The following is a 12501-nucleotide window of genomic DNA, read 5'->3' as shown; positions in this document are numbered from 1 at the left end:
AAAAAAAAAAAAAAAAAATTAGCCAGGCCTGTAATCCCAAGTACTAGGAAGGCTGAGGTGGGAAAATTGCTTGAAGCCAGGAGGTGGAGGCTGCAGTGAACCAAGATCGCACCACTGCACTCCAGCCTGGGCGACAGAGTGAGATTCTGTCTCAAAAATAATAATAATAGTAATAATAATAATGATAATAATGGCTGCTTTGGCTCTAACAAAAATCAGAGGTTATCAACTGAGTTAATTTATGAAAAACAACCAAAAATAACTATAGCTAACTGCATGTGAGCACAGTGCTGTTTTACATGAATTCTTTCAATGAATTTTTATAAAAACCTTATAAGTAAATATTAATATTGTTTCCCTTGTGCTGATAAGGAAATTGAGGGTAGGAGATGATCTAGCTGTAACAGATCCAGGTCTCAAAATCAGGTCTATTAGCCTCCAGAGCCAATGCTCGAATTTACTATATTCTACTTTCTTCAAGGTTCAAAATATAGAATAGAAAATATCCACATCTAAGAATTATAGTTGAGGCCGGGCATGGTGGCTCACACCTGTAATCTTAGCACTTTGGGAGGCCAAGACAGGCAAATCAACCGAGGTCAGGAGTTTGAGACCAGCCCGGCCAACATGGTAAAACCCTGTCTCTACTAAAAATACAAAAATTAGCTGGGCGTGGTGGCAGGCGCCTGTAGTCCCAGCTACTTGGGAGGCTGAGGTAGGAAAACTGCTTGATCTTGGGAGGCGGAGGTTGCAGTGAGCTCAGATCGCACCACTGCACTCCAGCCTGGGCGACCAAGAGAAGATTGTGTCTCAAAAATAAGAAATAAAAAAAAGAAGTAGTTGAGTCTTTAGTGTAGCAATCTGAAACTGGTTTTCTTTTTCTTTTTTTAAAGACGGGGTTTCACCATGTTGGTCAGGCCAGTCTTGAACTCCTGACCTCAGCTGATCCACCCACCTTGGCCTCCAAAGTGCTTGGATTACAGGCGTGAGCCACCGCATCCGGTCGAAACTGGTTTTCTTTCTTAGAGACAGGGTCTTGGTCTGCTCCCCAAGCTGGAGTGCAAATGGTATAACCATAGCTCACTACAGCCTCAAACTTCTGGGCTCAAGCAACCCTCCTGCTTCAGCCTCCCAAGATCTAGGACTAGAGGTGCATGCCACTGTGTCTGGCCAATTAAAAAAAAATTATTTTGTAAGATGGCAGTCATGCTATGTTGCCCAGGCTGGTCTCAAGCTCTGTGCCTCAAGCCTGCCTCCACCTCCCAAAGTCCTGAGATTACAAGCAGAAGCTACCACACCGAGTCTCCAGTGTCCCAATCCAGAACTTTGAGTGCAATGGCGTGATCTCAGCTCACTGCAACCTCCGCCTTCTGGGTTCAAGCGATTCTCCTGCCTCAGCCTCCCGAGCAGCTGGGATTACAGGTGCATGCCACCATGTCCGGCTAATTTTTTGTATTTTAGTAGAGACGGGGTTTCACCATGTTGCCCAGGCTGATCACGAATGAGACTGGTCTCCTTTTATCATCATTACACCGAAGTATTTGGTGGATTCTTGGGCTAGCCAGCATGCATTCCCCATTCTTTTGGTTCTAGTGCCCTTTTTGGATTTGATGGAAGCATCCTTCCCCCATTATTGGCCAATATGCTTTGCATAAAGCTGGTGCCATCCCCAAGCACCACGTATGTAAACTATAATGTAGGCTAATGCAATTAACGCATCCTACCCTCTGACCACAGTGATTGGCTCGGAGATGGCCATGTGGCTTTCAGAGCCAATGAAAAGCAATAAAACATTTGCTGGAACTTCCAAAAAAGAGCAGTCTCTGCTCTGTGGGATGCAGGATGTGAAGGATGCTGCTGCTACACCACCAGGGAAACCAGCCTAACAAAGATGACTGCCCAGCTCAGGCTGATGGAGCCTGGGGACAACATCGAAGCCCCAACTCAAGCAGTGCCAGAAGCCAATTAAGTTCCTTTTCGCTTTAGCTGGTCTGAGTTGGGTTTTCTTTTTTTAACACTATTATTATTATTTTTTGAGATGAAGGATGGGGTCTCACTCTGGTACCCAGGCTGGCGTGCAGTGGTGTGATCTTGGCCCACTGCAACCTCCATCTCCCTGGTTCAAGCAATCCTCCTACCTCAGCCTCCCAAGTAGCTGGGACTACAGGTACCCACCACCAAGCCAGGCTAATTTTTTTGTATTTTTGGTAGAGACAGGGTTTTGCCATGTTGCCCAGGCTGGTCTTGAACTCCTGGCCTCAAGTGATCTGCCTGCCTTGGCCTCTCAATCTCAAAGTGCTGGGATTACAGATGTGAGCCACCACGATTGGCCTCTGAGTTGGGTTTTCCATTTCATGCAACTGAGAGACTCCTAACTGATTGATTCCACTACCCTTGGTTAACTCCTGCTTATGATTTATGTCCTGGTCCTTCTCTGTCGGTGAACTACAAGCCCTTTGAAAGCATGAGCCATGTCTAACTCAATTTGATATCACTTACAGTATCTGGCAGAGTGATTTGGACAAAATATATATATATATATATATTTTAATTCAGTCTCCATAAAGACTGTCAAAAATTGCCAATGCCGACTATATGTCAAGTCGTCATCGCGGGGTATTGGGAAAATTTTTCAATTAGCAATAATCGTGCCTCAGATAAACCTCATTGGCTATGATACTGTCACTGCGCAAAGCTACAAAATAGATTTGTTAAGCAAAAAAAGGAATACTCCTTTCTTAACCGCTTAGTAGATAAGCTATAAACCAAGTTTAAATCCACTTGGGGTGGGCAGGTGGCTCACACCTGTAATCCCAGCACTTTGGAAGGCCGAGGTAGGCAGATCATCTGAGGTCAGGAGTTCAAGACCAGTGTGGCCAACATGGCAAAACCTCATCTCTACTAAAAATGCAAAAATTAGCCGGGTGTGGTGGCAGGTGCCTGTAATCTCAGCTACTTGGGAGGCTGACGCATGAGAATCACTTGACCCCAGGAGGCACAGGTTGCAGTGAGCTGAGGTCGCACCCACTGCACTCCAGCCTAGGTATACAGCGAGACTCTGTCTCCAAAACAAATAAATAAATGGATAAAATCCACTTAGTAGTGAGGAGGACAGAGATACTGACCTGTTCCTCAAACCCTCCCCTCCCCATCACAAAAACCACATAACCATCCATCAACTATTACCCCTTTACTTACTGACCCATTGAGCTTAGAAAGGTTCCTATAGCCAAGTGCATCCCCTCTACTGGAATCACAAAAGGCTTACCTACAGCTGAAACCACTGCTAACAGCTCTTTAACCACTCTTCCTCTCCACAAATGGAACACACCAATACCTTTCCCAATAAGAAATTGCCCCAGTAAAGAGTCCCTCCACTGGCAAAATCCAAGGCTTATGCATTAAATTGTGCAGGCTTTACCCATGAAAGACTTACTGCAACCTTATTAAATGTCAACTTATACCTACTTTGTATGTATTTATAACAAGTGATAAAGTTTAGAAAGTAGAGAACCAATTCAGAGGAGGCTGGAGAGAAGCCTCTGTAAGCAAATACAGTAAACTGCCAAACTTAAAAATGAAAACTGACAGTTATGAAAAAGTAAAAAAGCTATAAAAGGTATACTTAGAAATTTTTTCAAAATATCAGCTGGAGGCCATTTAGCTAAGGGTATTAAATGCTTCTACATATTCAAAATGGCCTAAGGACATCACTAAATTATAGCCCAGGGCTATAATTGATAGGCCTAAGGCATTAAGAAGATTCCTATCTTAATATTTATTTTAAACTCAAGGAAGTTATGTCATAATTTTAGGATTATTTTCCTATCCAAAGTAGTTAAAGTTAACATTTTGGTTTAAAAAAAGTACTTTCAGATATCTGAAAAATTCTGCTATTACCAAATAAATCAATCAAAACTTTTTTTTTTTAATTTTTTTTTTTTTTTAGTAGAGTCAGAGTTTCACTGTTAGCCAGGATGGTCTAGATCTCCTGACCTTGTGATCTGCCCACCTCAGCCTTCCAAAGTGCTGGGATTACAGGCATGAGCCACCGCGCCCAGCCTCAATCAAAACTTTCATAGGACTAAGGTTTCATTGACATTCTCACCCCTTCCCACTGCTCGAACCTATTAGGGTCACAGCAAGGCAAGCCCATAGACCCCCCTCCCTGTTCTCCCCTGCTAAGCCGAGCTCACAGCAAAAACAGCCTCATGCCTTGCAAACAGGGAACCTGGGTTCCAGGATGTGGTCGCACCCAGCTCTTGAACCCAGGATGGTGACCCAATTAAGCAGGATGTTAGCATTTAAGAACCAAGAGGCAGTTTTTCTTAGATTAGCACCTAGCCAACCTGCAAACCCCCTATATAATCCCCATAGTTTGTAAGCCAGGCTGTTGCCTTCACTGCCTGTGGTGAGGCAGTCAGCCTGGCAGGTTGAAATAAACTTGCTAAACCTTACCCTGGGTCTGTCTCTCCATCCTTTTGGTCAACCTTACATTTTGGTGCCGAAACCCAGGACAAGAGTAGGTGCTGGCCGCTCTTTCTCTCTCTCTCTTTCCCTGCTCCAAGGCTACCCCCCCCAACCCCCCACTGCCCATCCTGAACCCTTTTCCAGACCCAGGAAGGAAACCCCAGACCTCTATTGCCAACTGTGGTTATCTCCATCCAAATTATCACCTCCCAGCTGGTAAGTTGGATAGAGGTTTGCCTTCACCCAGGTTCCTCAACTGTCTGTCCATTTTCTGTCCGAAAGTCTCAGCGCTGGGCCGAGAACATCCTTCTGGCTCCAGGGGCCTCAGTCCTGTCATCTTGGGATGCCTAATTCAACAGCTACTATTCCAAATTCACTGTCTTAGGTGAAGGAAACAGGGCAGAGGATGCTCTCTCCTGTCTTCCTTCTCTTTGGCAGCCTCCTCCTCTTCCAGTCTTTTACCCTGGGGTCCACACAGTCTGTTCCATCTAAAACTACCCCCTTAGGATGCCTCCTCTGAAATCTGGACACCCTTGTCTCTGGTCTGAAGTCAGGCCCAAGAGATTAATTTTGTATTGTAATACGGCCTGGCCCCAGTATAAATTAGACAATGGTTCTCAGTAGCCTGAGAATGGCACTTTAAATTTCAACATCCTCTGGGACCTTGACAATTTCTGCCACCGCAATGGGAAATGGTCTGAGGTTCCCTATGTTCAGCCTTTCTTTAGCCTCTGCAACTGCCCCCTCCCTTTGTCAGTCCTGCTCCACTTTGCAAATCCTCCTCACCGGATCAAAACCCAACTCAACCCCTCCCACAGCCCTGGCAGGCAATGCGTCCATCCTCTTTCAACCCAGCTGATTCCCTCCTCTCCGCCAATGGCCCGAGCCTCCACCAGGACCCCTGAACCTCCGCCTTACGCCCCAGCTCCAGCTATTCCCTTGTCCCCTCCACTCTCCAATCCCCCCGCTTCTGACTCCAACTCCTCTCCATCTCCACACCATACCCAATCCCAGGCCCAGCATCCCCCCCAGCCAGCTCCCTTACCCCCCATTTAAGAAGCAGCAGGGATAGAAGGCATTGTCCACGTTCATGTTCCCTTCTCTCTATCCAATCTCTCCCAAATTGAAAAGTGCCTCAGGTCCTTCTCCTCCAATCTAGAAACTTACATTAAAGAATTTAAATATCTTACTCAGTAGTCTTAAGAACTCACTTGGCATAATCTCTATATTATCCTCTCTTCCACCATCCTTCCAAAAGAGAAGGAAAGAGTGTGGCTTGCAGCACAGGCACATGCTGATGACCTCCATCAGCAGGACCCTACTAAACCCACAGGGGTGGCTGCTGTCCCCCAAGAGGAGCTGGCCTGGGAAAATCAGCCTACAGATTCCAGCCAGGCATCTCATAGGCACAGGATTACTTGCCTCATGACAGGCCTTAACAAAGCTGCCCATATGGCTGTAAATTTTGAAAAATTCAAATAAATTTCCCAAAAGGCAAAGAAAAATCCTTCCCAGTTTCTTTCCCGCCTCACAGAGGCCCTCCAAAAATACACCTGTGTTAATCCTGCCCTCAAGAAGGCAATATAGTTCTTAACACTCATTTTATCTCCCAGTCTGCTCCAGATATCCGGCACAAACTTAAAAAGGCTGAATGTGGCCCTCAAACCCCATAACAAGGCCTCCTCAACCTGGCCTTCAAGGTCTTCAACAACAGGGATGAACAAAGTAAAATAAACAAGGCCCAAAGAGATTGTGGTAAACATCAGCTTCTAGCAGCAGCCATCAGCCAACCTAAACAGCCTGGCTATGGCACCCAGGGGCACAAAAGACCCAATAGCAGTGCACCTCTGGGGTCATGTTTCAAGTGTAGCAAGGAAGGCCACTGGGTGTGGGCATGCCCCAATTCATAGGCGCCAAAGAACTCTTGCCCCATCTGCCAGCAGACAGGCCACTGGAAGTCTAACTGTCCTCTCAACAGGCAGACAGAAAAGCCTGTACCTCCAACCCGCAACCCCTTCACCAAGACAAAAGGTGAAGAATCGCTTGCATGCCCATAGCTCCTTGGCTTAGCCGCTGAAGAATGACAGGGTTCGGGGACCCTGGTGGCATCAGCCATTACTGTATCGGAGCCCAGGGTAACTCGGTTAGTAGCAGGTAAGCCTATCTCTTTTTTAATCAATACCAAGGCCACCTGCTCAGCTTTACCTGAACTCTCAGGACCAATTCATCCCTCACAGGTCTCAGTCATGGAGGCTGACGGACTCGTCTCACGTCCATAGGCCACCAGACCCCTTACTTGTTCCTTATTTAATACCGTCTTCTCACACTATTTCCTTATCATGCCTTGGTATCCTACTCCCATTCTAGGCAGGAACCCCCATCACTAATGGTCCCCTTATTTACCAACTCCTTCAAGCTGCACACACATCCCAGCTAAGGCAGGAGTTATACACTACCGAGGACACCAAACAGGATCAGATTAAATCTCAAAAAGGGGCAGAAAGGCCGACAAGGCAGCAAAATAGCCTCCCTCTCCTCTGCCCCTGCCCCTCTTCTCCTCAACACCCCCACAATCCAACCTCAGTATTCTCTCACCGAAAAAGCTTCATTGTAACAATAAAAAGCCTCCTTCCAAGGGAACTGGATAGTCAAAAATCAAAGACTCATCATCCCTCAAAAACAAACCAAGGAAATTCTAACACCTCTTCACCAGTCCTTTTATATCGGCGCATGCCCCCTGTACCTTTTCCTTTGCCCTTACTTCTCTTCCCCCCACCTATTTACCACACTAAAGGACATAACCTCAAACTGTCATGTATGCTCTGTAACTTCCTCTCAAGGGGCCCTCCACCCTCCTTCCATCCCCACACACCAGCTAAGAGGATCACTCCCAGGAGAAGACTGGCAAGTAGATTTCACCCACATGCCTCCTGTCAAAAAACCTAGGTTTCTTCTTACCCTTATAGAAGGGGTGGGTGGAAGTGTTCTCTGGGTGGGTGGAAGCGTTCCCCACCTCCTCAGAAAAGGCTGCAGTAGTCTCTCAAATTCTTTGAAGAGAAATCATCCCTAAATTGGGTCTCCCGCGCTCCATACAATCAGACAACAGCCCTAGCTTCATCTCCCAAATCACCCAACAAGCCTCAGTCCCTTGGCATCCAGTGGCGCCTGCATATCCCATACTGACCCCAGTCATCTGGAAAAGTCGAAAGGGCAAGTGGAATCCTTAAAACTCAATTAGCCAAACTCACTCTCGAAGTCCAAAAGCCCTGAACCTCCCTTCTTCCCATAGCTCTAGCCCGAGTCAGAGCCAGCCCAAATGCACCCATCTTCCTCGGCCCATTGGAGTTAATGTATGGACGCCCTTTCCTCTTACAATACAGGCCCCCTCCTAACTATCAACTAGGAGAATATCCCTCGACACTCTCTCTCATCTGACACCTCCTCCGCCAACATACCAATCGGACCCTCCCAAGGCCTCACAAAGGCCCAGTTAACCAGGCCCTACTCCCAGGAAAATGTGTTTTTCTAAAAACCCTTGATCCCACAAGCCTTAAACCAAAATGAGAAGGCCCCTTCCAGGTTCTCCTCACTACCCCCACGGTGGCCAAATTCTCAGGACACACTTCTTGGTATCATCTCTCCAGGTGAAATCGGGCCCCTGAGGCCCCCACTGGTCCGTCTACTCCTTCCCCGCCAATCACTCATCAATACTCCAGCGTCATGCTCGGGCCAACCAGATTCTGCCTTACATCCAGAGGGACTGCCACCAGACAATTAGGCAAAATTACCCCCTCTCTATTTGTTCCTGCTCCTTTTTTACAAATCAAGTGTTATAACACCCTTAAATGGAAATTGCTTACTACATCCTTCTTAGGGGAGCTGCCTCACTCACCCTCTTGTTTGCAGTAGGTATAGATACTGTAGCCCCCTCAACGTGGAACAGCAGAGAGCCTTCATTGCCATAATTTTTTGCCTAATCATTGCACTAATAGCAGGAATAACAATTGCTGGTAAATAACTGCCCCCTCTTTTTTTTTTTTATGCCCTGTCTCTGTTCTTCTTATCGCTTCATTCTCCTCCTTCACCATCTCAGGGAGGATATTGCATGGTTCTTTCCAAAAGAACCTACTCTCTCCCCATTTCTAGATTGGATAGCTGACCTTATCTTCCAAGGCACCCTCTGCAATTTCACCCCAGATGAAGTCCAGTTTTTTACCTTCATCCTTACCCTTTGCTTATTTGCTATTCCTACCCCCTCTCTCACCAACACCTACCCCATTCCCTTGGCACACTACCTTCACCACAGTCTCAACTCAACTCGGTGCCAACTAAACCAGTCTAACCCAGCTCTGGCAAGCAACTGTTGGCTGTGTCTCTGTCTCAGACACTGTCTATATTGCCATCCCTGTTCCCACAAAAGACTGGATCCATACCAGAGTAAACTATCACCCCACTTTCAATTAGGGAGGCCTTTCCAATATAATTTATAGCAACTAATACAACTCTCTGAATCCTTCACAGAGCATAACAAACCTCCATCTCCCACTGGACAAGCAGTTCTGTTATTACACCCATTTCTCACCTCCCTTACTCCCAATATCAATCAAACTCAGCCTCTACTAAACCCCATCACCACACAAACAGCTCTGCTCTCTCAGGCCCCACTGTGCTTTCTACGCCATTCCCCAACTGGCCACCTCCTAGGCCACCTGCCCCCCCAACAGTGTAAACTTCACTTTACAACTCAAACCCTCCGCTGGTCATACCAACCAAAACATATTCAAAACTACTCTCTGCTTTTCAAGCCCCCCAAAACTCAACATCACCCTACTCCTTAATAAGAAGTCAGGCTTCTGCAACGGCACACACCTTTCCTGCTTAAAACTCCATCCCTGGCTGCCCTCCTGTGAAACTGAGTCATCTAGAACTCCAGACTGTCTCCTCCACCCATTCTTTGCCAATAACTCCTCTCACTGGATTCTGGTAGACACCAAACGCTTCTTACTACACTGGGAAAATGCGGCACTGCAGGGCACTCAAACCCCTCATAATGCACCCCTACTCCCACTCATTGCAGCCACACTTGCAGGGACGTTAGGAGTATGGCTCCTAAAGAACAACAAATTTTCACATCTCTTCAACATACACAATTCCGTCTGCCAAGCCAAGGTGTCTTCTTTTTTAGCGGCACCTCCACCTATATTTGCCTCCCCACTAATTGGACTGGCACCTGCACCCTAGTATTCCTCAGCCCAAAAAATGAGTATAGTCCCAGGTAACAATCCTTACCCATCCTGGTCAACACTCCTATCTGGCACCACTGGGCGGTGCAGCTCATACCTCTGCTTGTGGGACTAGGAATAGCTACAGGACTACAGGCATTGCAACAGGAAATGCCAGGTTTTCCAACTCTCTCCTACTATCCCTCCCTCTCCAAAGACCTTACAGACATTATAGAGGACATGGCCAAGTCCATTTCTAACCACCAAACACAAATAGATTCACTACTGGCCGCAGCTGTCCTCCAGAACCAAAGAAGCCTCTATCTACTTACCGCCGAAAAAGGAGGTCTCGGCGACTTCCTAGATGAACAATGGTGTTTCTATCTCAACCAATCCGAATAGTGCAAGATGCAACCAAAAGACTTGAAGACTGAGCCCAAAAAAACAAAAGAAAACAATTCTTCTGCCTGGCCCTCCTAGCCCGGCTGGTCTCTCGGTTCCTGGGCCCCTTGGCTGCTTCTCCTCCTTGGCCCTGCTATAACTCTCCTCCTCCTCTTGGTCTTTGGCCCTTGTCTCTTATGCCTTTTCACCCAGTTTTTGCACAATCAATTATAAGCCTTTACTCGCAGCACAATACAAAACATGATGGTATTCCAGGACTACCAACTTGCAAGCCAGCCTCACCCCAACCAGCATCCCTACCTAGCATGAAGCAGCTAGAAACAAATGTCACCCCTTCTCTCTTTCTTTTATAGATATAACAAAAGGCTGGAATGTTAGGGTCACAGCAAGGCAAGCCCATAGACCCCCCTCCCTGTTCTCTCCTGCTAAGCCGAGCTCACAGCAAAAACAGCCTCACGCTTTGCAAACAGGTCGCCTGGGTTCCAGGATGTGGTCACACCCGGCCCTCGAACCCAGGATGGCAACCCAATTAAGCAGGATGTTAGCATTTAAGAACCAAGAGGCAGTTTTTCTTAGACTAGCCCCAGCTACCTGCAAACCCCTTATATAACCCCTATAGTCTGTAAGCTAGGCTGCTGCCTTCACCGCCTGTGGTGAGGCAGTCAGCCTGGCAGGTTGAAATAAACTTGCTAAACCTGACCCTGGGTCTGTCTCTCTATCCTTTCAGTCAATCTTACACAACCAAGCCTTCTCAGCAGTATCTGCTGTTGCCTTTGACAATCAAAATACTAAGGGAAAAACAAGAGACAGAAAAAAATACTACATTTTATTTTTTCTTAGAACTGAAAGAAAACATCAGATTGGTAAAATCACATTTTTCAATGTGATAATATCCAGTATTGGTGGGAACACAATTTGGAATACCACAGCAGAGGGGAATTTGGCAATATTTATCAGGCTTTAAATATACACACCTTTTGCCCTGGCAAATTCATTGCAATAAATTTACTCATTCGAATATATTCCCCAAAATACATCAAATTATAAATTCAGGACCATACACAGTGGTTCACGCCTGTAATGTCAGCACTTTGGGAGACCAAGGGGCAGATCACTTGAGGTCAGGAGTTCGAGAACAGCCTGGCAAACACAGTGAAACCCCTTCTCTACTAAAAATACAAAAATTAGCTGGGTGTGGTGGTGCACACCTATAAACCCAAATACTCAGGAGGCTGAGGCAGGAGAATTGCTCGGAGGCAGAGCTTGCAGTGAGCTGACATTGCACCACCACACTCCAGCCTTGGCCATAGAACAGGACTCCAATTCAAAATTTAAAAAATTATAAGTTCAGGACTGGGGCAAAGTGAATCACGCCTGTAATCCCAGAACTTTAGGAGGCTGAGGTGAGCAGATCATTTGAGCTCAGGAGTTTAAGACCAGCCTGGGCAACGTGGCAAAACTCAGTCTCTACGAGAAATTTAAAAGGTTTGCCAGGTGTGGTGGTGCACACCTGTGGTCCCAGCTACACAAAAGGCTGAGGCAGGAGAATCGCTTAGGCCTGGGAGGTCAAGGCTGCAGTGAGCTATGATGGCATCCCTGCACTCCTGCCTGGGGGACAGAGCAAGACCCTGCCTCAAACAAATAAAATAAATAAGTTTGGGGATGTTGGTTGCACCAGGTTTTTCTACTAGCGCAGAAGTAGAAACAATGTGAAAGTCCATCAATAGGGGACAAGTTAAATCAATGACTTTACAGTCACACAATGGAATATTACGCAATCGTGTAGAGTTGCCCCTGTGTTCATGTGAAAAAGTAACCAAGATATATTAAAAGAAAAAAAAATGCAAGATGCAAAACAAAATGTATAGTTGATCCCATACGTATACGTTTTTGCTGGTAAATATATGTTTTGCTGGAAGGCTATATAAGATTTAACAGCAGACACCCTTGGGGAGAGGGAGTACAGAAGTGGGTGGAGGGACTTTTGCCTTTCATTTTAAACCTTTCTGATGGAATGTTTTACTATGTACATGTATTCCTTTTCTTTCCTTTTGAGACAGGGTCTCACTTTGTCATCCAGGCTGAAGTGCAGTGGCATGATCTTGGCTTTTTGCAGGCTCGACCTCCCAGGCTCAAGCGATCCTCCTGCCTCAGTCTCCCAAGTAGGTGCAACTATAGGCATGCAGCACCACACTCAGCTAATTCTTAAAACATTTTTTGTAGAGATGGGGTCTCACTATGTTGCCCTGGCTAGTCTTCATGGTCTCAAACTCCTGGACTCAAGTGATCCTTCTGCCTTGGCGTTTTTGTTAACTAAGAAAAAAAGGAGGCAGGGCAGAGGGGTAAGAAGTTGGTAAGCCAGGTAGAAAAATATGGAAGTATGTGCGCAACACTTTTTTTTTTTTTT

General features: G+C 46.3%; 1 protein-coding gene and 1 non-coding gene across 7 annotated transcripts in view; both read right to left on the bottom strand.

Annotated features, from left to right (window-relative positions):
* ZBTB8B (zinc finger and BTB domain containing 8B) overlaps positions 1-12501 on the bottom strand; it is a 33716-nt gene that overhangs the window by 19086 nt on the left and 2129 nt on the right. Inside the window, exon 1 of one of the 6 annotated variants that reach the window (XM_037738263.1) lies at positions 7429-10756. The exons of 1 other annotated variant lie outside the window; for it this stretch is intronic. Coding sequence is in view for 2 of the 5 variants with exons in the window: in XM_017527943.2 (XP_017383432.1) it covers positions 4459-4597 (139 nt within the window). In the remaining 3 variants the exon portion in view is untranslated. Of the gene's footprint in view, positions 1-4458; positions 5376-7065; positions 7371-7428; positions 10757-12501 lie in introns of those variants that run through there. 4 more of the 6 variants (XM_017527940.2, XM_017527941.2, XM_017527943.2 and 1 more) reach the window with 4 other exon arrangements.
* LOC119471142 lies at positions 2557-2697 on the bottom strand. Its single transcript, XR_005200139.1, has one exon. It is a non-coding gene; the product is annotated as a U4 spliceosomal RNA (small nuclear RNA).

Source organism: Cebus imitator, unplaced genomic scaffold (genome assembly GCF_001604975.1).
Source record: "Cebus imitator isolate Cc_AM_T3 unplaced genomic scaffold, Cebus_imitator-1.0 Scaffold51, whole genome shotgun sequence".
NCBI classification, from domain to species: domain Eukaryota; kingdom Metazoa; phylum Chordata; class Mammalia; order Primates; family Cebidae; genus Cebus; species Cebus imitator.
The sequence above is the reverse complement of the archived record's forward strand: the minus strand, read 5'-3'. Positions and strand labels throughout refer to the sequence as shown.